At 48.6% G+C, this 21013-nt stretch overlaps 3 protein-coding genes across 7 annotated transcripts; 1 reads left to right on the top strand and 2 right to left on the bottom strand.

Annotated features, from left to right (window-relative positions):
• Positions 1–11: 11 nt before the first annotated feature.
• RPAIN (RPA interacting protein) lies at positions 12–3377 on the top strand. 2 transcript variants are annotated; one of them, XM_082068198.1, is made up of 7 exons: positions 12–114; positions 365–538; positions 1411–1474; positions 1980–2094; positions 2298–2361; positions 2469–2603; positions 3159–3377. In XM_082068198.1, exons 1-7 carry the CDS (start codon positions 37–39, stop codon positions 3186–3188), a joined length of 660 nt encoding a protein of 219 aa, XP_081924324.1. In that variant the 5' UTR covers positions 12–36; the 3' UTR covers positions 3189–3377. The 2 variants fall into 2 exon arrangements, with proteins under 2 accessions (XP_081924324.1, XP_081924323.1); XM_082068197.1 differs by having other exon boundaries at positions 3135–3377.
• Positions 3378–3989: 612 nt separating this feature from the next.
• Positions 3990–8451, bottom strand: C1QBP (complement C1q binding protein). 3 transcript variants are annotated; one of them, XM_082068803.1, is made up of 7 exons: positions 8319–8451; positions 8080–8255; positions 7495–7645; positions 6979–7066; positions 5908–6003; positions 4943–5065; positions 3990–4414 (listed from the first exon to the last, which is right to left on the bottom strand). In XM_082068803.1, the coding sequence occupies exons 1-7, from the start codon at positions 8378–8380 to the stop codon at positions 4265–4267; spliced, it is 846 nt and encodes a 281-aa protein (XP_081924929.1). In that variant the 5' UTR covers positions 8381–8451; the 3' UTR covers positions 3990–4264. The 3 variants fall into 3 exon arrangements, with proteins under 3 accessions (XP_081924929.1, XP_081924931.1, XP_081924930.1); XM_082068805.1 differs by having other exon boundaries at positions 8080–8249; XM_082068804.1 differs by having other exon boundaries at positions 8080–8252; positions 8319–8406.
• A 678-nt stretch (positions 8452–9129) lies between these two features.
• Positions 9130–20748, bottom strand: DHX33 (DEAH-box helicase 33). Of its 2 annotated transcripts, XM_082068709.1 has the most exons (12): positions 20487–20748; positions 19050–19210; positions 18164–18391; positions 17260–17430; positions 16206–16391; positions 15393–15504; positions 14857–15016; positions 14344–14432; positions 13671–13798; positions 12932–13135; positions 12107–12193; positions 9130–11394 (listed from the first exon to the last, which is right to left on the bottom strand). In XM_082068709.1, the coding sequence occupies exons 1-12, from the start codon at positions 20707–20709 to the stop codon at positions 11086–11088; spliced, it is 2058 nt and encodes a 685-aa protein (XP_081924835.1). In that variant the 5' UTR covers positions 20710–20748; the 3' UTR covers positions 9130–11085. The 2 variants fall into 2 exon arrangements, with proteins under 2 accessions (XP_081924835.1, XP_081924836.1); XM_082068710.1 differs by lacking the exon at positions 12107–12193.
• Between the last annotated feature and the right edge of the window lie 265 nt (positions 20749–21013).

Raw genomic sequence — 21013 nt, 5'->3', positions numbered from 1 at the left:
TTCCCGGCGTGCCCCGCGGCTCCCGGCGGGCGGGCGATGGAGGAGCCGCTGAGGAGACACCGCGCTCGGTACAAGCGCCCGGCCGCGCCGCCATGGAAGGAGACGTACCGCCGGGTGAGTGCGGAACAGCGCTACCGCTGCTTTGGCCCCGGTTCGCCTCTCCGGGCCGGGCCCCTTCCCAAACCCCTTCCCAAGCCCTCTCTGCGGGGCCCGGCGCTGCCGTCGGGGGCCGGTCGGGGCCCCGACCCCCGGCAGCAGGTGCCACCCCGCTCCCGAGCAACCCCTCCGGGATGCCACCGGCCCAGGGGCCCCGGCGCCCGGCCCAGCGCGGCACTAACGGGTTCCGTGTGCTCTGCCCCCCCAGCGCTGCATGGAGCGGCTGAGGAGCAGCCGGGCGAAGCTGCTGGACCGGTACCGGCAGGCCGGGGACAGAGAGTGCGGCCCCGGCGCGCTGCTGGTGCGGGAGGTGATGGAGCAGGAGTGGCAGCGGCTGCAGGAGGGGCTGCCGGGCGGCCCGGGAGAGGAGGCGCTGGGCCAGGTCAGCACCGCCGCGGGGCTCATGTGCTCGGCAGCATCAGTGTGCAGAGGGATCAAATGGAACAGCTCTGCTGGGAGGACAGGCTGAGAGAGCTGGGGTGTTCAGCCCCGAGAAGAGAAGCTCCAGGGAGACCTTATTGTGGCTTTTCTGCACTTAAGAGGGACCTATAAGAAAGATGGGGACAGACTTTTAAGCCGGGGCCTGTTGTGATGGTTTTAAACTAAAGAAGGGGAGATTTAGTTTAGATATAAGAAAACATGTATAGTGAGGGTGGTGAGAACCTGGCCCGGGTTGCCCATCCCTGGAGACATCCCAGGCCAGGCTGGACTCTGAGCAACCTGAGCTGCTCATGGCAGAAGTGGCACTGGGGGAGCTGGGAAGGTCCCTTTAACCCAAATTGTTCTATGGTTCTATTCTATGATCTCTTTGCAGCTGTAACTTCAGCCCCTCGCTGGCTGGAGTTGGCAAAATTTGGAGCTTTTGGGTTTCATGTTTCTGCAGCTCGTGCAGGGTGCTGTGCTGTGAAAGCACTGGCCTTTGGGCCCACAAGTGGGGAACTTCGTTATTTCCTGCAGAAACTGCGTGTGAATCACAGCACAGGGTGGGTTCCTCATCTGTGGTTTTCAGAGCTGGGTCTGTCACCAACCGCTCCTGAGAACAGGAATAAAACTTAGTTTTAAAAAGCAGGTCAGGCTGTTCTGATCCATTATGGCTGGCTCTGCATGGGTGGTTATGGTGTGTGCATGGCTTTGCAAATAGAGACAGAAGAATGAACAGAGTGAATCTACGATGCAGTGAGAGCTCAGTCAGGTGCTGGAAGTTGAGTGAGCAAGTAGCCAAAATGGAGAGTCACTGACTGATGCCCCTTTCAGATGCCAGAGGAGCCCGATGAACTAGCAGTGCTGGAAGAGATCCAACAAGAACTGATCTTGCAAGGTAATTTCTCCATGTGTTTTCTGACTCCTACTTGATTTGTAATATTCCCGACTTTGTAATAATCCAAACTAGCTGTGGCCACACTCCTCAGATCCTGTAGACCATGCGATACAGAAGAGCCTCCTTAGAAATCACTGTAACCTCTATAATACATTGAGACCCTTTTTGACAGTTTTAAGTGGCATTTTAAGATCTGTGACAAGCTAATGAGACCAGAGAAACGGCACTGAGGTGTTTTGGAGCTGTAGGAACCTGTATAAATCAATTTAGAATGTTTCTAAATTACTGGGTGAAAAGTGGAGAGTCACCCACTTGAAACTGGCTGAAGACTGAGCCAGAGGAAAAAATGGTTTAACAGAAATTTCATCAAGTGTAGAAATCTGATCCAAAGAAAGAAAAATTCAGAAACCAGTCGCTGCCACAGCCTCCATCTGCCCATCAGCTTCACATGTGCTGCTTTAAGTTCCTAACAGATGCTTGAGGGTATTTTGCTGTGTTATTGCAGAACAGTTGGTTATAGAAGAGTACGAGCGGAGCCTGCAGTTTGATGAAGAATGTCTCAACGCGATGCTTGATGGCTTGGATGCCAGCGACAAGGTCATCTGCCCAGTGTGTAGAAAGTAAGAAAGCCCTTGGCACTGGCATGAGGTTCTCCACTCCCTTACAGCAGTTTTGGCTTAGAAACAGGCAAAGGTAGTGGGCAAACAGGCTGTTACTGTGAACTTCAACAAAATAAAAAACCTGAGCATGATCTTGTAAAGCTAAAAGAGGTTTTTGCTAAATTCTGACTTCATTCTGGTGGTTGTGATGATGCTCCTTCTAGGAATAACCTGACTGTGAGGAATCACGCTGTTTTTTGCCAGTGTGGGCTATACATCAGCACACAGGTAAGCTGCATGTTAGCTGTGACTAAGTTTTTCTGCTGAGAAGAGGCAGTTTCGAGCTACTGGCAGCAGCTTAAGTGTAAGATCTCTTTTAACCTGTTGTTTCTCAGGGTATGACAGAAGAGAAGCTACGGGCACTTCTAGAACACACTCTAACGGAGCACAGTCACAGGTGCTTTCACAACCCCGAGTTCACAGTGACCAGTGGGATGGAGGAGGAAGCCAGTCTGCTCATGAGCTGTCCGGTGAGTGTCAAGTTCCTGGAAGGGATCTCTGCTTGGATCCACTTCTCAATTATGTGGGCAGAAACAACAAGGCCCTTGATTCCCCCAGGGGTTTGTGTTGCTGTTTTCCACAAACTTCTTTGGAAATGGTTTTACTTTTGACCACCAGTAACTATAAAAGGAAGAGCCAAAATACACACTTTACCTTAACTGCTGGATTAGGGAATTTTTCAAGGACCTGTCAGCTTTAGTGCTTTACCTTTTTCACACCGTAGCCAACAACTACCAAGTTTTGTGTGGAACAGCTGTTTAGGTAAGTGGTTCATGAAGAAAAGTTTTTAAAATTACCTCAGTTTAAGCCTCCTCAAAAGGCCTCGCCCATATCTCTTAAAGAACACCTACCATCGTTTGGCTCAAGCTAGAGCTGGCATGTTCTTAGCTTCCCTGCTTATGTAAAATCACTGTGTGTACCTGCATGGGGAGGACAGTGTTAGGACCAGAGCATTTGAAATAGTTTTGAACATTAATAATTCATTTTATATATTGCTATAGCTTCTCTGTTCAACTTCTGTAAAGGTCTGTGACTCCTGGACGATTCTCCTGTAAGTTGATTTGGCTGCTGCTTTTTTACTGGAAGAATTTCAAGACTAACAATCCACCCAGAGCTGCTAGTATTTTTATGTATATACTTGTAACTGCTGTGTCAAAAATATATTTGAAAAGGCAGTAGTGTTGCCTTGACCTGCACTTTTAATGGCACAGTATATGTATTGAAATAAATAACACTTAAGTTTATTTCAGCCTTTGTGTTGTCTTTAACAAAGCAGCGGTGATCTCACAGCTCATGCTGGACTTCAGCTTTGGTTTCTGCTTATATTTATGACCTTCAGGGAACAGCTGTAGCCAGCGGTTTGAGCAGAGGCCGCAGCTGCTGCCCTGCAGCGGCACTCTTGCCAGCAGCAACTGCTGCCTCGCCATCACCCTGCGGGAACCACAGTGCACCAGCCTCCCTGCAGCATCTTTATAAAATAGCTACATTAATACTAATATAATAGGTTATGGCAGCACATCCCTTTTTAAAACAGCTCCTCAAATACAATGTTTAAGACCCTGAGTTCTATTCCCTAACACAAAGACAGCCAAGATTTCTAGAATGAGATTCACATTCATAATTAGCACTGTTTGGCCAGCAAACTTCCTCGTACAGCTACAACTCTCCAAGAGGGCATGCAGTGTGTTTGGAGCTGCTGGAACAGCAATCTGGGTCGGTGCACACCACCGCTGCAGCAACAGCTCTGCAAGCAGCTGTGTTAACACTGGCTCAGACATAAACACCAGCATCATTTTTATGACAGCTCTCGGGACAGCAAGGGCACAGCAGAAAGAGAAACCACCAGTTTTCAGTGATATGTTGAACAGATTTTATTCTTCACATTCATTCTTAATTGTACAAAACCCACCAAGTAGGGTGTGGCAATTGCGGGCCATAATGTTAGAGAACGTGATCTGGGCTGCAACATAAATACAAATTCCCAAATACAAGAGAGAATCCTCACATGATGCTCATTTCCAAATTCAAAGTTACTTACTCTCCATATCTGTTGTAAAGATATATTTGGGTATTGCTGGCTGGAGCAGTGCTGTGGAATACCCACACTTGAAGAGAAGTTTCCCAGCCTGACCTATTGACATTTGACAAAGCTTTTAAGGTCTTCGAGGAATTTAATGTACTCCTGGTGCTCCAGTGCGGTGCTGAGCTCTATTAACTCATCAGCAAACGTGTTGTCCACTCCTCGATCAGCCAGAAAATCCATTAAGTGATCATACAGAGCCTGGAAGCAAGAAACAGGAACCTTCCTTAGCAAGGACACGTGGTCAGGGATTGCTTTTACAATGTCCCATGGCAGCTGGCATTTTTTCTTTCTCCCAGAAGGCCAGGCAACTCCCCAGCCCCTTCTCAGCAGGCCTGGCCTTGGGTGTAACATTTGGAGGCAGGGGGCCATGGAACAGGTCATCCAAACTCTATCATGTGAACCCAAACCCATCATTACAAATGAGCTGCACTTCAGAGATGAAAACTGACTGTAGGAGTCAGCAGGTAAAGTCTGTCAATGGTGACACATGCCAAGCTCCGCCTGTCCCCTCTCTATAATGCTGTGGCTTTAGGGCTGAATTGCTTCAACAGCATCTGGAAAGGGTGGGATGTGATATAAATACCTGGTTGAGAGACTAAATGCGTTACAATCATGAATGCAATTTTTTTTTTTTTACTTTCTTAATACTACTTAAATATTGCAACTCCAACTCTGCAACTTCAGAGCGGGGGAATCCTGGTCTCAGACATTGCCAACAACACTTACCCAGTCAAGGGAATCTGTATTGAGGGTGTAGTTGGTGTCTTTCCAGTCTGATTCTCCAGTGGGCTGAAAACTGACCTCCCGAATTGTGAAAATATCACTTTCTTCCTCTCCCTCATCTCCAACCTGAAATAGATGAGATGTAAGACACACAATTAGCTCTAACTACAGCGCCCCTGCAGCCATCTCCTCCCAAAGACAAGAATGTTACGCTGCAGGCACTAAGAGCCTTACTAAGGCTCCGTCTCAACAGGTTCCTGGGAAGCACAGACCTGCACAAGGCAGCAGGAACTCCCTGAAGGTGTCACAGCACCAGCTCATGCTGCCAGAGGCAACCTGATGTAAATCAGCAGCCTGGGTTGTACATTTAAGATTTACATTTTTAAGATGTAAAAATCTCTTCTGCGTGGTTCTAAATGAGTCTTCTCAAGTCGGTCTAACCTTTCTCAGCTAGGACTGGCTAAATCAATGATCTGTTAAGGTTTACAAAATAAACCACAAAGCTTAGTCTGAAGCAAAGCTCAACATTTTATTCCCCACCCATGCTTCTGTTAATCGCTACTTCTCTTTGTGGCACCTGGCACCAAGGAGATTTGGAAGTTATTGATACACTGTATTAAATCAGTCTTGTTTTAGCCATTCCTGTTGATCCCTCTCAAGCTGCGGTACTGGTGGAGTTAACCCTTGCCTCCCCTCTCCGATGTAATTCAATAAACTGGCTGATAAGCAGCTGATCAGAAACATCAGGTCAGGATGTCAGGAATGAAACAGAACATCTCCCCAAAGAGTGTTCTTGCAAACACAAAGGAATTTTATGTGTTAAAAAAAAAGATATTAGAGGAAACTGCATCTTCTGCAGATTGAGCAAACCAACAGAGTAGAAGGTGCTGTTGGAGTCAACAGCGGCACAATCACACTACAGTCAAGCAGGAAATGTGCAGTGAGGCGCAGCCCAGTGCAATACCCACCTCATCTTCAGGGTAATGGCAGTCAAGAACAAGGGTCTGTTTTGTGTCATCTTTGATGACTTCCACAACAAAGTTTGGAGTTGATGTAAGTTCAGGCTAAAGAAAAGAACAGTTGCATGAGCACTGGAGTCTGAACAGGAGCCAAAGTGAGGACAGTCACAACACAGCCCACCCGGCCCAGCTTGTTCCCTGTCACCCTCTTCTGGGAGCCTGACCTGGCCAGGGCGACCCAAACTTCCCTCTATGGCACCAACAGCCCTTTTCTGCAGCTGGTTACATGGGTAAAATGGCAACTGGGAGCATCTGCCAACCCCTGACACCCCCGAGAGGCAGCAGCCCCCCTGGATGGGTGCCCCAAAGGGAGAGGAGCTGGGAACAGACTCGGCCTGCTTGGAGAGCAGGAGCTGCTCCCGCCTGCCCTTCTTCAGGGAGGACACTCAGCAGGACACAGGCGCTGCCAAACACACGGACGGGTGCACAGATCGAACGCGCTACGCCTTGTCAGCAGACACCGGGAAGGGAAGGAACGAAGAAATGTCCCCAGTATTGCCCCACCACTGAGTGCCATGCACAGGAACAAACACTGCCGTGCAGCAACTGCAGGTGAACTGCTGCCAACCGCACACTGTGCAACTGCACTCCTGACTCGTTCGGCAGTAGCGTCACCGCAGACAAAGCCACCCACCTCAAATTATATTGCTCATTTACAGTTTTTACTGGTATTTTTACTAATGGTCTAATTAAACAGGAGTGAGACACTTTTGACCAACAAAACCACAGAGGTGAAGTCATCATGCACTACACTAGCCAAATACAAAAGGCAGCATTTATTGCAGGGGGTTGGAAAGGCAAGAGATACCCAAGTTCCTCTTATTTCTCCTTGTACAGAGCCCTCTCACCCTGCTCTGCCTTCCTGCTGGAAAGGAAAGTCACAGCCAATGACAGCCACCCCAGAAAAACCTGCATTTTGTGACTTAATGCTCCCAAATATCACGAGAGGAAAATGCATAAGGGCAAGGGTCTAACCTCTCTCTGCCCACCCACCGCTGAAGGGCACAGAGACTACATTACCTCCTGCTCATCAGGTTTCTGCTCTTCTTGTGTTTCTTCCTCAGCCGAGGGTGGAATGCTGTTATTAATGTTGAACGTAACCGTTATCCTTCAAAAGAAACAGAAGAATGCACCTTGAGCACAATCAAAAAATACCCATCAAAATTTATTCTACTTGAAGCTTTCGTTGTGGGGACAACATTGCTGGTGTTGAACTCACACACTGTGAACAAGACTATGGATTGCGGTTTGAAACACAGAGGTGAATGAAGCTGGCTTCCTCCAGAAATGAGAAGCTTTATTAAACTGTTATTTTCAATGCAGGAAAACTGGGTGAAACTTTGTAACACATAACATAGTAGCAAGCTCATGTAAAAAGAAAAAAAAAGGGCCTTTAGCCCCAGTGGGTAAAAGAGCGAGCTCTGCAGTGTCCGGTTTGCACAGACTGGGCAGATATGAATAAAAGGAGCACAAGGAGAAATGCGGTTCTGCAGATTCACCAACCCCCTTGGGTCGTCCCGCCCGGGCCACACTCACTTCTCCCCGGCGATCTTCCGCACCAGCCGGGCCTCGGTGCCGTGCACCTCCAGCTCCCACCCGCCGGAGACCTTGGGCAGAGATTTGTGCTTCTGGATCTTCTTCTCCTCCTTGATCTCGTCTGTCAGGAACTGCGCGAACGCTTTGTCGCCTGGTGGGGGGTTGAAATCACAGAATGTCAGGGATTGAAGGGCCCTGGAAAGCTCATCCAGTGCAATCCCCCCATGGAGCAGGAACACCCAGATGAGGTTACACAGGAAGGTGTCCAGGCGGGTTGGAATGTCTGCACAGAAGGAGACTCCACAACCTCCCTGGGCAGCCTGGGCCAGGCTCTGCCACCCTCACTGAGAAGTTTCTTCTCAAATTTAAGTGGAACCTCCTGTGTTCCAGTTTGAACCCATTAATGCCCGGGATGTGGGGGGGGGAGGGGAAAGGGAGGGCAGAGCGCGCGCACGTGTCCGCCTCGCGCCCCCCAAAGGGCGGGTACGCTCCGTCCCCTCACAGCCCCCCGGGATCCCCTCACAGCCCCCCGGGATCCCCTCACAACTCCCCGGAACCCCCTCACAACCCCCCTTCCCCGCTCACCCTCCGTGTGGAGGCCGCCGCAGCCGCAGGACACGCCGCCGGCCGAGCCCCGCCGCGGGCGGAGCAGCGCCGACCGCCAGCCGCCGCCGCCCAGCTGCCAGAGGGAGCGGGCCTGGGTCGGCGCGGCGCCGGGCGGCGGCAGGAAAGCGCGGGGGAAGGAGGAGGAGGAGGAGGAGGAGGAGGAGGAGGAGGAGGAGGAGGAGGAGGAGGAGGAGGAGGAGGAGGAGGAGGAGGAAGAGAGGAGGCGGCGGGGCGCCGGGCGCAGGGCCGCGGCGGCGCGCAGGGCCCGGGCGAGCAGCATGGTGCGGCGGGGAGAGGGCGGCGCGGCGGGGCGGGCAGAGGACACCGCCGGCCCCGGAACCCCCCGCCCCGCTTCCGGCGGCAGCCGGACCCAGCGGCCCCCGCGGCGGGGAGAGGGACAAGGGTTCGAGTCCCGGACCCGGCAGAAAAGAACTTAAAATTAAAAAGGAGGGAGGACGGGGCAGGGGCGGCATGTACAGAGAACCGGTATGTACAGAGGTTTCAGGGGAGGCTGGTGCACCGATAAAGGCACAGAGGAAGCTTTAGTGATGTGGAAAAACCAAACCAAACCAAACCATGTAGTGCTTCCCTATTGACTGCAGCAAGAAAAGCACCGTCCACAGTGGAAGCTTTACCCCAGTACATCACCCACGCTTTGTTAGAACAGTCAGCTTTCTAGCAAGACCTCGATGTTTTTACTCAGAAAAAATGATTTTTTTTTCTTTTTTCCTTTAGCAATTATATATTTTATAGGAAAGACTGACCGAGGCAATTTGTTCTCGCATGTAAAGTGTTCCCTTTGTCTAGAAGTTGGCACTATTGGCCTCTCCTGAGGAACAGAACAGAAGATTCACTGACCCACCTTAACATCTTGTCTTTAACATCTGCACAGACACCCCAGTCTGCTTCAAATGACGACATTCCCACGAGAACTGCAAACACTGGAACTCCTGAATGTCCTATGACCATTTCTTCCATCCACACAGCTTTCCTGCTTCACAAAACAACACCCAGGACTTCAAATTTTGCCATTATTTCTTTATTTTGAAAAAAAATACAAATTAGTTCTAAATAAAGATACGTTCCCTCCCTTAAACAGCCTGTTAAATTAGACTGCCCAAATAAAATGTGCTTATGCTCTATTTTCCTCTACAGATGCAGTAAAACCAATAAATAGATACAACGCTCTGATAATTCCCTGCAATTCAAGTCAGGGAGAACAACTGAAATAGCTGCACACTCCTGAAATGCCAATCCAAGCCCACAGCTGGTCATACATACAAAAATGGCAAGTTTTGCCTGTGCACCACTTTATCTCCTCGTATTTTTTTCCAAACCACCAAACAATAGTGCAAAGGAGCAGGACGCAGGGATGTGTGTCTGTTTCCACTGCGACCCTGCAGACATTCAGTATCACCTTCCCCAGAACAGGCTGAGAGACGAGGCTGTTCCAGACACACCAGGTACCCCCGTTTGCTCTTTGGGACGGCGATTTGCACATCAGCACAAGTGACATGCCAGTCAAACAAACAAACAAGGTATTTGCCCCAGTTCTCCAAGAGAAACCAATTAGCAGAGCCCAACAAAAAGGCATCCTACAATGTGTTGTGTAACTGTGATGCGTGTGACCAGAAAGAACAAATTATTGCAAAGAAAACAGTGATCACGAGCAAAGCCAGGAGCTTTCCCTGAGCAAATGGAGGGAATAAGGGTTTGTCAACAGCCGGTACGACTGCAGCCCTGAGCTGCCCTGTTAATACATTATAAGCTTTTTATTTTTAAAGTTGCTATTTGAAGGATACAAAGACTAAACAGCACTTTAGTCACAGGATGAAAATCCCACCACAACCAGCATAAACTAATGTCACTGTATTGTGCAATGACTCTGCGTGTGCAGAACAGCTTCCTCTCCCATCCTTTCAGACCCACAACCTGCTTTAGTTCAACTCACGCAAAAAATCTGTATAAATTGATATGCTGTGTCAACAGACTCTGTTGAAATGGGAAGTTACCTCTCCCAGAGAGGTTACTTTAGATGTACTTAGGATATCTTTTAAAAAACAATTTACATTTTTCCCCACACCAACACAGTCGTAATGGAATAAATCCACTAACAAGTTTTCCATTTGGAGCAGCTCTAGTTTCTTAACTCCAGTATTTTAAAAGATGATTATGTTTCCTGTTGCCACTTTTCCTCAAGTTGGCCTGATCAGCCGTGGTGGATGCTGTGAAAACTCCAAAGCATGGACAAGAGTCAGGAAACCAGAAGTGTTTGCTGAGGAATAACACCACATCCTAACAGCAAAAAGGATGAACAAAGACGATTCCAAACATGCGGGCAGCTGGACAACCTCACTGAGGAACCACTGTCAGCCTGAGGTTCAGACACAGCCAGTGAGGATCTGCCCAAGCCAGCACATCCCAGCACTGGCTTTTGGATTGTCCCAAATGACACACAGGCAGAAAGACGTTTGATGAGGTAAAAGACAGTAGCACCACCCTCCTAGAAACAGTAAAAAAAGGCATACTTTTCCCTGCATGTAGACATTTAAAACTTCTTTTGCCAATAAAACCTGCTAAGGATACAAGCACAATCATCAAAAATCCGAAGTCTGCTCAGAAGAGCTCTTAGGATTTCGTTTCTTCATATACAAGCCTGGGAAACTTCAGTAAGTATTAAAAACTGGAAGCTGATGCCAACTCCTCTTTCGCCCCCAGTATAGATTCATCACATGCAAATACGCATGTATGCAGAGTACATACAGTGTTCCCTTTTTACAGATTAACTGTTAAAAAGGGTGATTGTTCTAAGCCATGGAGACTTGTGAGGTTCTGTTTCTCACGGAGAAGCCATTTTCCTCTAAGGTTTTTACCTTATTTTCAAGGCAAAGCTCTACTGCTCCTGTACAGTCATTACAAACCAAAAAAAAGAGTCTTTTAGGGTGAGCCTAAGAACCCTGGAGCTCCTGATCGCAGACACACAGGTCAGTTCTTGGCCGTCCGGAGCTTCCTGCGGAAATAGTCAGGCGCTGCCTCGTACAGCCAGTCGGCATCCACCACGCACAGGTCCCGCATGTAGCACTTGTTGGTGTGGAGCAGCCCGTTGTAAACCACGCAGGCAGGCTTGCAGTGGAAGAGCACGGAGGAGGGGTGGATGGCCACTGTCTGGTGTGAGTCCACCGTGCTGTAGGTGCCGTCTGGCTGCAGCTCCGCCGCGTTCATGAAGAGGCTGTGAGCCAGGCAGCGGCGGATGTTCCCCGTGTCTGAGCGGGAGGACTCAATCGGCATCGAGAGCTGTTCAGCAGCGAGAAAGACAAAAGTGAGTAGCGTGTATGTGCACACTCACGGAGAAACACAGCCCCGTTTCAGTGGGCTTCTGAGACTGGGTGTCAGAAATCCTGCTAGCAGAGGAAATAAGGAAGGACCACTAGGAATTCAGCTCAGGTAGATGTTAGGCTAATCCAGACTACTAGCAAACAAAAGATGAGCTGCAGAATGCATCAAGACTCTCCTAGGAGCAAGGTTTTGGCCAGCTGGCATCCACAATGGGACAGGGGTGCCAAAGGGTGGCTCCCATGTAACACACACAGACCACAAGCTACTCAGCAGCAATTGCAGTGCTCTATGACTGGCAGGAGCAGTGCTGATATAATAGCTGCTGTTAAACTGAACACCCAAATCTGCAAAGGACACAGCCAGCACGGGCTGCCGAGGCTGACATGGCGCAGTGGCACACACAGCACGGTCACATCTACACTAGAGCAGCAAAACCCCTCAGGAAAAAACGTCCTCTACCCAAGAAGCCTTCCCAGAGGTCCCCTTCGCTCTTTGCCTCAAGTCACTGAGCAGCTGCAGAGTCAGGAATTTTACCTGACTATTCAAGAGAGACTGAAAATAAAAGCACATTTTCTCCCTCCTGGGACTTGATGCACAGCAAAATCAGTTTGGGAACAAACCGAAAAATACAAACAGGTGAAACATTGAAATGCAGTATGGCACAAGTTACCTTTACACAAATGTCCCGGAGCTGAGCTCTGACATCTGACACAAGCATCATGTTCCTGCTGTTGACAAAGTTCTCTTTGCACCATCCCTGCAGCAGAGATGCTGGGAGTTAGAAGGGGCCGTTTTTTCACCCAAGAAGCATGACAGTCTTTGGATACCATGAAAAGCAGAATCCTCCGAACACACAATCTTTCTCAGAAAAAAGGCACTAACCCATTTCGTTGTCATATTTCTACCCGCTTACTCCCCTCTGCCTACATTCCCTCCCACAGTGCTCAGAAACAGCCTGTTGTTGTTCTCTTCCCAACCAGAATTGCACTGCAAGGTCACTGAGAGCAGAGCAACAGCACTTGCTACCCCACAGGTGGTGAAAACAAATAACACAAGAACAACAGATGCTGCAAGGAATGGGGCACACAAATCTACAAATCAAACTGAGGAGTTTGTAGAGTAGGGTAAATCAAAATCCACTTGTAAATATACTCAGTGTTTTGCCACTGAGCATGTCTAGGTACTTATCAGCAAGTCTCAACACTCTCCCACTCCCTCCTCTTTTCAGTTGGAACCAGAGAAGGAAGAGCCCTGGTTCTGATTACAGAACTGGCCTCAGAAAGCTTTGGATAACAGGTTTTGCTACAGCTTTCTGGAGGAACCTTCAGCACTCAAACAGCTTTCTCCAATTATAAAGGATGAGTAAGTCCTCTCTTCTCATTGCTTTGGAAGGATGCATATTGCATCAGTCATGAAGGATGCAGATGTCGCTCTGCTGTAGGCCAGAAAAGGCTTCTCATCACCACCAGAAGCCCAGACAGCACTGGCACCCTACCTTGTTGCCACCGACATTTCTGAAGGCCCTGTAGATGCTGAGCAGGGTCAGATGATCCCCCTCGCTGGAGATGAATTTCTTCCTGACGGATTGCACCTCCTCCCGCCGGGCAGGGGGGTTGTGGAGGACACTGTCCACCGACAACAGTGACACGATGGTCAGGATCTCTTCTGTACAGTGGAACTTGGAGGACATGAGGATGGTCTGCAAATCACAGAACAAAACTGATTTTTGATCGACTTCAGATGGGCAGATTTTCCTGCTCACTGTCAGCCCAGGAGCTTCACCAAGCTTTGTTTAGGACAATTTCATAAACATTTGGGCCTAGAGCCAACTGTAAATCCTCTTATGGGCCCACCAAGCACCTTAACAGCAACAGTCACGCTCTTTCCTGAGACTGGCCAGTTCATATACAGTACAGACATGGTGACTAAAATCCACTACAGCATCAGACACTTCATGAAACTGCTAAACAGTGCTACTAGCAACCCCAGAAATCAGCTTCAGAGGTGTCAGAGGAAAGAAATTATCTTTTAAAAAATCTCCCTGAATTAAACAAAAAATGACAAGGAAACTGCTAGAAATAAAGCTGTGCTTCATTAGCGCATTGCAAATATACCAGTACAGCTGCAGTCACCCCAAATTCCAGACCTTGTTTAAGGAGTTTAAAAGAGAAAAGCCAGTGGTACTGGGAAGAGCACAAGAGATAAAGATCAGTTAATTTTGCTGCCATTTTTACTTTAGAGAACTTTGGTTCCAGTGGAAAGGCTGCCATCTTCTTTCCCAGGGGGGTTAGGACAAGCTGATCTCCCTTTCGTTCCACAGCTCCCAGCAGGTCCAGCTGATCAATCGCTGCTTGAATAGCATCTGTCAAAACAAGGATGTTCAGGCTGTGAGGTTTCCTGGCTGGCACTGGCAGGGATGTGACAGTTCTGTGGTGCCATCACTACCTCTTTTCCCTGGCCAGAGGGAAAAGTACTTTCTGTTTAGAAAAATTAGTGCCGCAAACCATGGCTTATCCCCCTCTATCCAGTACAACATCTTTTCCAATTTAGGTAGCAAAACCAGAGGTAAAATTCAAGCTGCCATCTCCAGCTGAGAGCAGAAGCGACGAGATTCCGCTTTTCTTGGAAGAAGACCCAGAACTGCTCCCTGCTTTGCTTGGGAGCTGAACTCCCCAGCTCTCTGCTGTAACTGCAGCTGCTCTCATGACACTGAACCAAAGAAATGAGCGGTGCGTGAATTTGAGATTTCTGGAGCACCAGAAGATGCAACGGAGAGAGGCAGCTCCCCTTTCACAGCTGGCCTTTCATGTTTTATCTTCTCAGGCTGGCCTGAAGACCTGATTTTTAAGCAATTCCTCAGTAACTCATTTCTCATTTTTTTCCAAAGCTGCCTTTGTATCCACTTACCTGGAGATGGTTTGGACATGAAGTCAAAGTTGAGCACATTGGGAACTTTCAGGGCCAGGAGCTGAAGCATCACGCTGGCCAGGTTACACCTGTATAGACAGAAAAAACAATGAGATGGTTCTCTTCCTTTTTTAAAAAAATATTTTTTCTCTTTTATTGGCTTATAAGCTGAGCTAGACTGCTCAGATCTGTGCTGCAACTTGACAGAGACTATTCCAATGCAGGCTGGTGAAGCCTCACTTCCTAAACCAGGAAAGGTAGGAGACCAGTCCAAGATTTGGAGGAAAGTCAAGAGGACTATTGCCCATGTGTGCATGGAGACTTAGAGCTCAACTGACCACCCTGAGCAAATGCTTCCTAGTTTTTCTGTTTAAACATCTCCACAGCTCATTTTTCTTAAAAGTCAGACCCTAGATCCAGTTTTGTTGTTCAGTTCTTTACACAGCTCCATCTGTCACAGCACAAGAAAGAGGTGTGGCAAGAAGTATGATGGTATCAGGATTCTGTACCCACCTCTGTATCTCAGGTATTGTCATTTTGTCAAACTTCTCAAACTCATCCTCTGTGTAGAGCCGGTAACAGAGCCCACTGTCCTCTCGCCCCGCTCTCCCTGTGCGCTGCCAAGCCTGCGCCTTTGACACCCGCTGGACTGCCAGCACTTCCAGACCAGTTTCTACGTATGGAAAAGCATCGCTTCAGTCTATGTCTGTGTAACACACAGCTTTGAAAAACATAACTTCATAGGATTAACAACAAAAAATCCCAGGGTTTGCCACCCAAATACTGCTCAGATTTCACTTGGTTTAGCACTCTCAAGCAAAGGTAATTATCATGGACTGTATCCATGAAGAGAAGATTCATTCGACAGACTTTTACCTCTGCATTGCTAATAAGCAATAAAAACAATCAAAACCCCTCACTTAAAACCTAGGACATTAATTTAGACAGTGCAGAGAGTTTTTTAAATCAGCTGCCAGTGAGCCTCATTGCCTCAAACAACTTCTACAAAACTGAAAACAGTCTCCGCATCGCTCCTTAGAATTCCTCACCAGGGCTGTACTTCTTTGCTTTGACCATGCCGGTGTCTATAACGTATTTTATTCCTGGAATGGTGATGGAGGTTTCTGCAATGTTGGTGGACAGGATCACCTTGCGACAGCCCTGGAAGAAAAAGCAAAATAAAGCCAGTCAAAAGCCACCTTAAATTAGCTGCAACAAAGAAACGCTGCTGATTTTGGCCAGTATGAGCCAAGGCTACATATCACTGCAGCATGTTATGACCACACACCACACTTGCTATGCCAGCTGCTGTAAATTAAGATCATCTCTAGTTCCTAATCAGTTCCTAAAACCTTTGTTTACACTTCTTGCAACAAAATACATCACCCAGGACAGCTGTCATTAATACAGCTTTAAACCATTTTGGTTTCATTTCTGGCACATGACCTGAATTCTAATTTATCTGCTGAACAGCTACAAAAGGGCCTGAGGCAGCACCATTTCCTTTTCTTATGGGCCTGCCAAATATGCCCAGGTTTTTAGCTTTTTTAGTATTTGGCCCATTAACTGCTAGTTTTTTTGTGATATGGACATAAAATTCCTACGAAATGGGCAAGTTTCAGTTCCTCTGCCCTAATCCTTCCTTCTTTTAATGACCCCAGATGGCTTACTGTATGTTATCTGTCAATACCATCACAGTTGCATCATCTTATATCACATTGGAACCAATCAGCCTAAAGTCAGTGGACATTATTTACTTATTATCAGTAAAGACTACTTTAACCCCTTAAATTCCACATGCTTCTTACAAAAACTCATGCAAGCAAACTAACTCATCCTGTTTACCCATCGTATTGCCTGACCTTGGGTGCAGCCTGAAAGACACGGAGTTGTTGAGAGTAGGGCAGAGAAGCGTAAAGAGGCATCACCACCATCTGTGGGCAGCCATCAGGGAGATGCTTAGCAATGTCTCGACAGGTTTTGGTCATTGCTTCAATCTCTTCCTGACCGGTCAGAAACACCAGGATGTCCTGAGAAGCGGGTGCTTCCTGGAGCCAGAGGAAAAAGTGAGGGAGAAGTTAAGATGGTTTGGATAGGGAGGGAGAACTGAGATTGTAGTGACAGGAAATCTTCTGAGATGTCCTGGCAGTGAAGACACAGATGCTATGCACGGTGGGCAACAGCCTGAAGGTCCCAAAGGACTCACTAGAGGGGAAGAATAAACCATATTTTACAGGATTAAGTTTTAACAGGATAGATGAATCATTTAAATTCACGTGGTTATTTTGTTAAATAACTGCCCAGGACATGCAAACAAGAGAGCCAGCAAGCACCCAGGTACGAGCCAGTACACACAGAAAACTCAGGTGAGAGGAGCATTTTGGTATTAGGTAGGAACTGACATCAGAGAGCTTTGCTTAGTGGTCTCCTTTCAATTCCAGCCTTGATGTGCAAGTCCCAAAATCCTAACAGCAGTAGCACCTTCAGAGCATTAAATGCAGTGTAACCATCTGGCAGTTTTGCATTCAAACATTCAGTCACAAAATGCTTATGAGCTGTTATTTTAATACATTTCTGTTTGCTCTGCGATCACACTTCAACAGTAGGTTAGAATCAGCTTCCTGCTACTGTCAGCTTATGCCTGGATTTCCCCCCGCAAGCCCAGGCTCTGTACAGTTGACCACTTCCAACCTGTCTTTGCACTTCGGGAATAACACCGGCCTTTGCCAACCCCTTCCTGTGAGCCAATCCAACTCACTAACCCAGCAAGCTTCCCAACGATCTGTTTTTCCTGAAGGATGCAATGAGCGCCTCAGGGACGTCTCACATCACCTCTTCTGCTACAGCAACCTAGGAGTCCCCTTGACCAACAACCCACGGCCCCAGGGAGACACAAACCTGATGGGACTGCCATACCTGGTGAATTTGGAAGACTGACACCAGAGCTGCGTGGAGGTAATCGCTCTGAGGCTGTTTGGTGTAAAAGATCTGAATGGGGTGCTGCCTGCCTTCTAAATAGAGAACAGGAGCTCTGTTGAAGTACTGGGAGAACTGGTCAACGTCCATTGTAGCCGACATGACGATCACCTTCAATGTGAGAATAAGAGAGGTTAGCACTGAAGTTTAGACCCCGCAGGACACATACCAGTCAGGACTAGCCACAAGTCAAGCTTCCTGAGACTGAGATATAGGCTCAGAACAGCAAAAAGCACACAGAGTTTGAGACAGAAGAGAGTGATTTTTCCTTGTTAAAGCCATCAGCTTCGGTCTCACACAAGTGTAATGTGTTGGTATGATAAAATGAGTGAAGATGCGTTAAAATTCTTTTCTGCCATTTAATAAAGAGAGCTGAGTGTCCACAAAGCCAGGCTGCACAACAGTCTATTGAACAAGGCTGTGCTAGGACCTGCCAGTCCCACTATGTGCCTTCCCCACCCAAACCAACATGCACTCACACACTCCCTCGTGCACTCACATACGTGTTCACATCGTACAGCTGACATGTCAGACAAACAGCTCCTGTATCCAGGGTGCTCTCAGCAACAGTAACAAAATCTCTCCAAACGTGCCTAGTCTATAACTAACAACCACTAAGCTCTTGGGAAAAAGGCAGCAAGGAGCTGACCAGATACATTGTTCAGATGAGTTAAATCAGGCCTACACATAAGCTGGCCACCCTTGTCTATTCAGATTTAAAGAGGCTTTTTAGGAACAGAAACGGCTGAAATTTCAAACACTTTGAAAAACCCCAGGAGGCACTCATAGCCATCAGGGTCCAAGCCCCAGCCCTGCCCCTCACTGCCATCCAACATGCACGTACTTTCAGTGGCAGTTTGCCCAGTTCCTTTCGTTTCTTTTGTGCAGCTTTCACCACTCCAAAGAGTACATCAGTATGGATTGTCCTCTCATGGGCTTCATCCAGGATAACAACACTGTACTTCCGCAGCATCGGGTCCCCAATAGCTTCTCGAAGCAGCATTCCATCTGTCAGAAACTTGATTCTAGTTTCATCAGATGTGAGATCGTCGAAGCGTACAGTATAGCCAACCTACGAGATAAATCATTTCAGAAAGCACAAGCACAAAGCTACTACAAAGCACTCTGGCCAATGTATCAGTGAGAGCCAACTAGATCTCAGGGGAAACTCCGGAAAGCATAAAGGTGTATTTGCAGTCTGTGAGCAGTTAGTCTTGCAAATCTAATAATTCACCTAAAGGAAGCTCCCAATATTGTATACTAATTAGCTTCTTCCCAACTAGAAGTATTCTATAAATGCTCTAGGTTTCCTTTCCTTTCTTCCCTGCTAGAAAGCACCGCATGCTCTCTGAAGACTTTATGTAGAAGTCTTTCTCCTCCACTTTTCTCCCACAGATTCACGGATCTGCACAGATTCAGCACTCTGCTCCTCTTGACAGTGACTCTTGACACAGGGAGCAATGGAAGGGAGTGCAATTTTTTTTTATTCATTAACCAGTATTTTTTCAAAAGGAGGAACAGAGACAATAATCAAGAAGTAAAACACGACAGAGTCAAACATAAACCCCCTTGAGCCACAGAAGCAGATAAACAGCTATTTTTTTCCATTCAGGCATATTATTACATGAAGATTACCTGCTACCCCATGGCTCTTTTTTATCTTACCCATTAAGCCCCAATACAGTCCCATTGGCACTGCAGTACCAAACCAACTTTGTAAAGCAACATACCAGTTTCCCCAGCTCCGTCTTCTTCTCATCCGAGACTCTGGTAGCTAAGGATATAGCTGCTACTCTGCGAGGCTGAGTCACAGCGATGATGCCCTGGCGGCCAATTCCTGCTTCGTAAAGGTACTGCGGGAGCTGAGTGGTCTTCCCCGAGCCCGTTTCTCCTAAAGAACAAAGGAACAGAGTTTTTCACTTTTTTAGCATCTTCAAATGAAAAGTCCCAACTCATTTTTCTATGTTAATTTAGTCATATTTCAGGATGAGGAGGCTGAAGACAGGAAGAGGGTGGCCAATTTGCCCAAAGTCACATGGTAAAGCAGCGGCAGGCCAGGGAGCGAACCCAGACGCCCTGCTCTAGTCACTAGAGCACTCCTCAATAAAACTCATTTCACCCAGATTCTCTCCAGCCATATTCTGGTTTAGAAACATATTCCAGTCTGTCTGGATATGAAGCATTTGTTGTATAACACAGCCAACATAAGGAGATAATCATGCTGAGCAAGGAATAGATGCTGGTTTGGTTTTGTGCCTTGTCTACACCACACACTACCAAGTTTTAAAGAAAAGCTGTAGGGAAACCAAAGCAAAGCTTTCCTCACAACAGCAAGTACCAAGTTACGGTTTGAGACTCTTTTAGAGGAACGCTCAGGGCACTGACAAACCAGCAAGACTTGCTCTGTGCCTTCCTGAACCCAGAGATGGTCCCTTCAGCCTCTGGTGAACGTCTTCTCCCTCCACACAGCACTATTGCAACATAACCAACACTGTCCTGTCTCCCCCAGGTGTATTTCCAGCACAAACTCTGTGTACACCCCTCTACCAAAGGCGACAGTCAGCAAAAGCTGCCATCAGCACCACAACATCCACACAAAAAGCACAGGCCCTCGGGATCATTGAGTCCAACCATAACCTAACCTAACTCTAGCACTAAGCTATGTTGTCTCAATGCCTTTTAAACCCCTCCACCACTGCCCTGGGCAGCCTGTTCCAATGCCCGACAACTCTTGCCAGGAAGAATTTTTTCCTAATATCTCATTTGAATCTTCCCTGGTGCAACTTGAGGCCGTTTCCTCTGCTCCTGGCACATGTTCCTTGGGAGCAGAGCCCGACCCCCCCGGCTCCAAGATCCTTTCAGGCAGTTCAGAGATCAGGTCTCCCCACATCTCCTGTTCTCCAGCTGAACCCCCAGGTCCATCAGCCGCTCCCCAGCACACTACTCTCCAGCCCCTTCCCCAGCTTCATCACTCTCCTCTGAACTCTCTCTAGTACAGTTGGAGAATAAAAATATGACTAATTTACCACATTTCGGATTTACACCCAAACCCACTTCTCACAGGCCGCACCGCCCCCCGCCGCCCGGCAGGACCGGCCCTGACCCGCGCTGGGGACACCCCTCGCCGAAGTGCCTGAGGGAACCCGCGGCCGGGCTCCCGCACTCACCGATGAGGACGGCGCTGTCCAGGCCCCGGAGCTGGCTCAGCAGCGGCCCCCGCGCCTGGAAGATGGGCAGGGCGCGGCGCTGCGAGTCGACGGGCGGCGGGTGGCGGCGGGGCGCGGGGGAGGAGGGCTGAGCGGAGGACGAGGGGTGAGCGGCGGGGCGGGGGGGCGGCGGCGCCGCCACCTTGGGCCGCTTGGCGGGGGGTCCGTCCCCGCCGGCCGGCATGGCCGCGCTGCGCCGCTCCGGGCCACACTGTCACCCTGGCGACGGCTGCGCCTCGATGGCGTCAGCACGCCGCCGTCACAGCCACGTGACGCGACGCGGGGCATTATGGGAGATGCAGTCCCGTGATGGCACCCGGCCCCACGTTTGGGGCATCACCAACCACCCACCGGGGACAACGGGACCTCGGCACAACCCGGGCTCCCCGCAGGAAAACCCCCAGAACCGAAACATATGCTGAAGTCAGCCAAGAAGGGCAGAGCTGACCCACAGGTAACACCCGAGACAGGCAGGTTCAAGATCCCCC

The sequence above is a fragment of the Streptopelia decaocto genome (genome assembly GCF_964273445.1).
Source record: "Streptopelia decaocto genome assembly, chromosome: 18".
NCBI classification, from domain to species: domain Eukaryota; kingdom Metazoa; phylum Chordata; class Aves; order Columbiformes; family Columbidae; genus Streptopelia; species Streptopelia decaocto.
Note: the sequence above shows the minus strand (reverse complement) of the source record. Positions and strands in the feature narration are given on the sequence as shown.

Excerpts from the sequence above, each read along its gene's own strand:
- RPAIN (XM_082068197.1), top strand. The coding sequence starts at position 37 with ATGGAGGAGCCGCTGAGGAGACACCGCGCTCGGTACAAGCGCCCGGCC. Across the intron at positions 1,475-1,979 it reads ACAAGAACTGATCTTGCAAG|AACAGTTGGTTATAGAAGAG; the intron begins GTAATTTCTCCA and ends GTGTTATTGCAG. Across the intron at positions 2,095-2,297 it reads ATCTGCCCAGTGTGTAGAAA|GAATAACCTGACTGTGAGGA; the intron begins GTAAGAAAGCCC and ends TGCTCCTTCTAG.
- C1QBP (XM_082068803.1), bottom strand. The coding sequence starts at position 8,380 with ATGCTGCTCGCCCGGGCCCTGCGCGCCGCCGCGGCCCTGCGCCCGGCG. Across the intron at positions 8,256-8,318 it reads CCGGCGCCCCGCCGCCTCCT|CTCCTCCTCCTCCTCCTCCT; the intron begins CTCTTCCTCCTC and ends CTCCTCCTCCTC. Across the intron at positions 7,646-8,079 it reads CGGCGGCCTCCACACGGAGG|GCGACAAAGCGTTCGCGCAG; the intron begins GTGAGCGGGGAA and ends ACCCCCCACCAG.
- DHX33 (XM_082068709.1), bottom strand. The coding sequence starts at position 20,709 with ATGCCGGCCGGCGGGGACGGACCCCCCGCCAAGCGGCCCAAGGTGGCG. Across the intron at positions 18,392-19,049 it reads AGACGGAGCTGGGGAAACTG|GTTGGCTATACTGTACGCTT; the intron begins GTATGTTGCTTT and ends TTTATCTCGTAG. Across the intron at positions 16,392-17,259 it reads CAGTCTTCCAAATTCACCAG|GAAGCACCCGCTTCTCAGGA; the intron begins GTATGGCAGTCC and ends CTCTGGCTCCAG.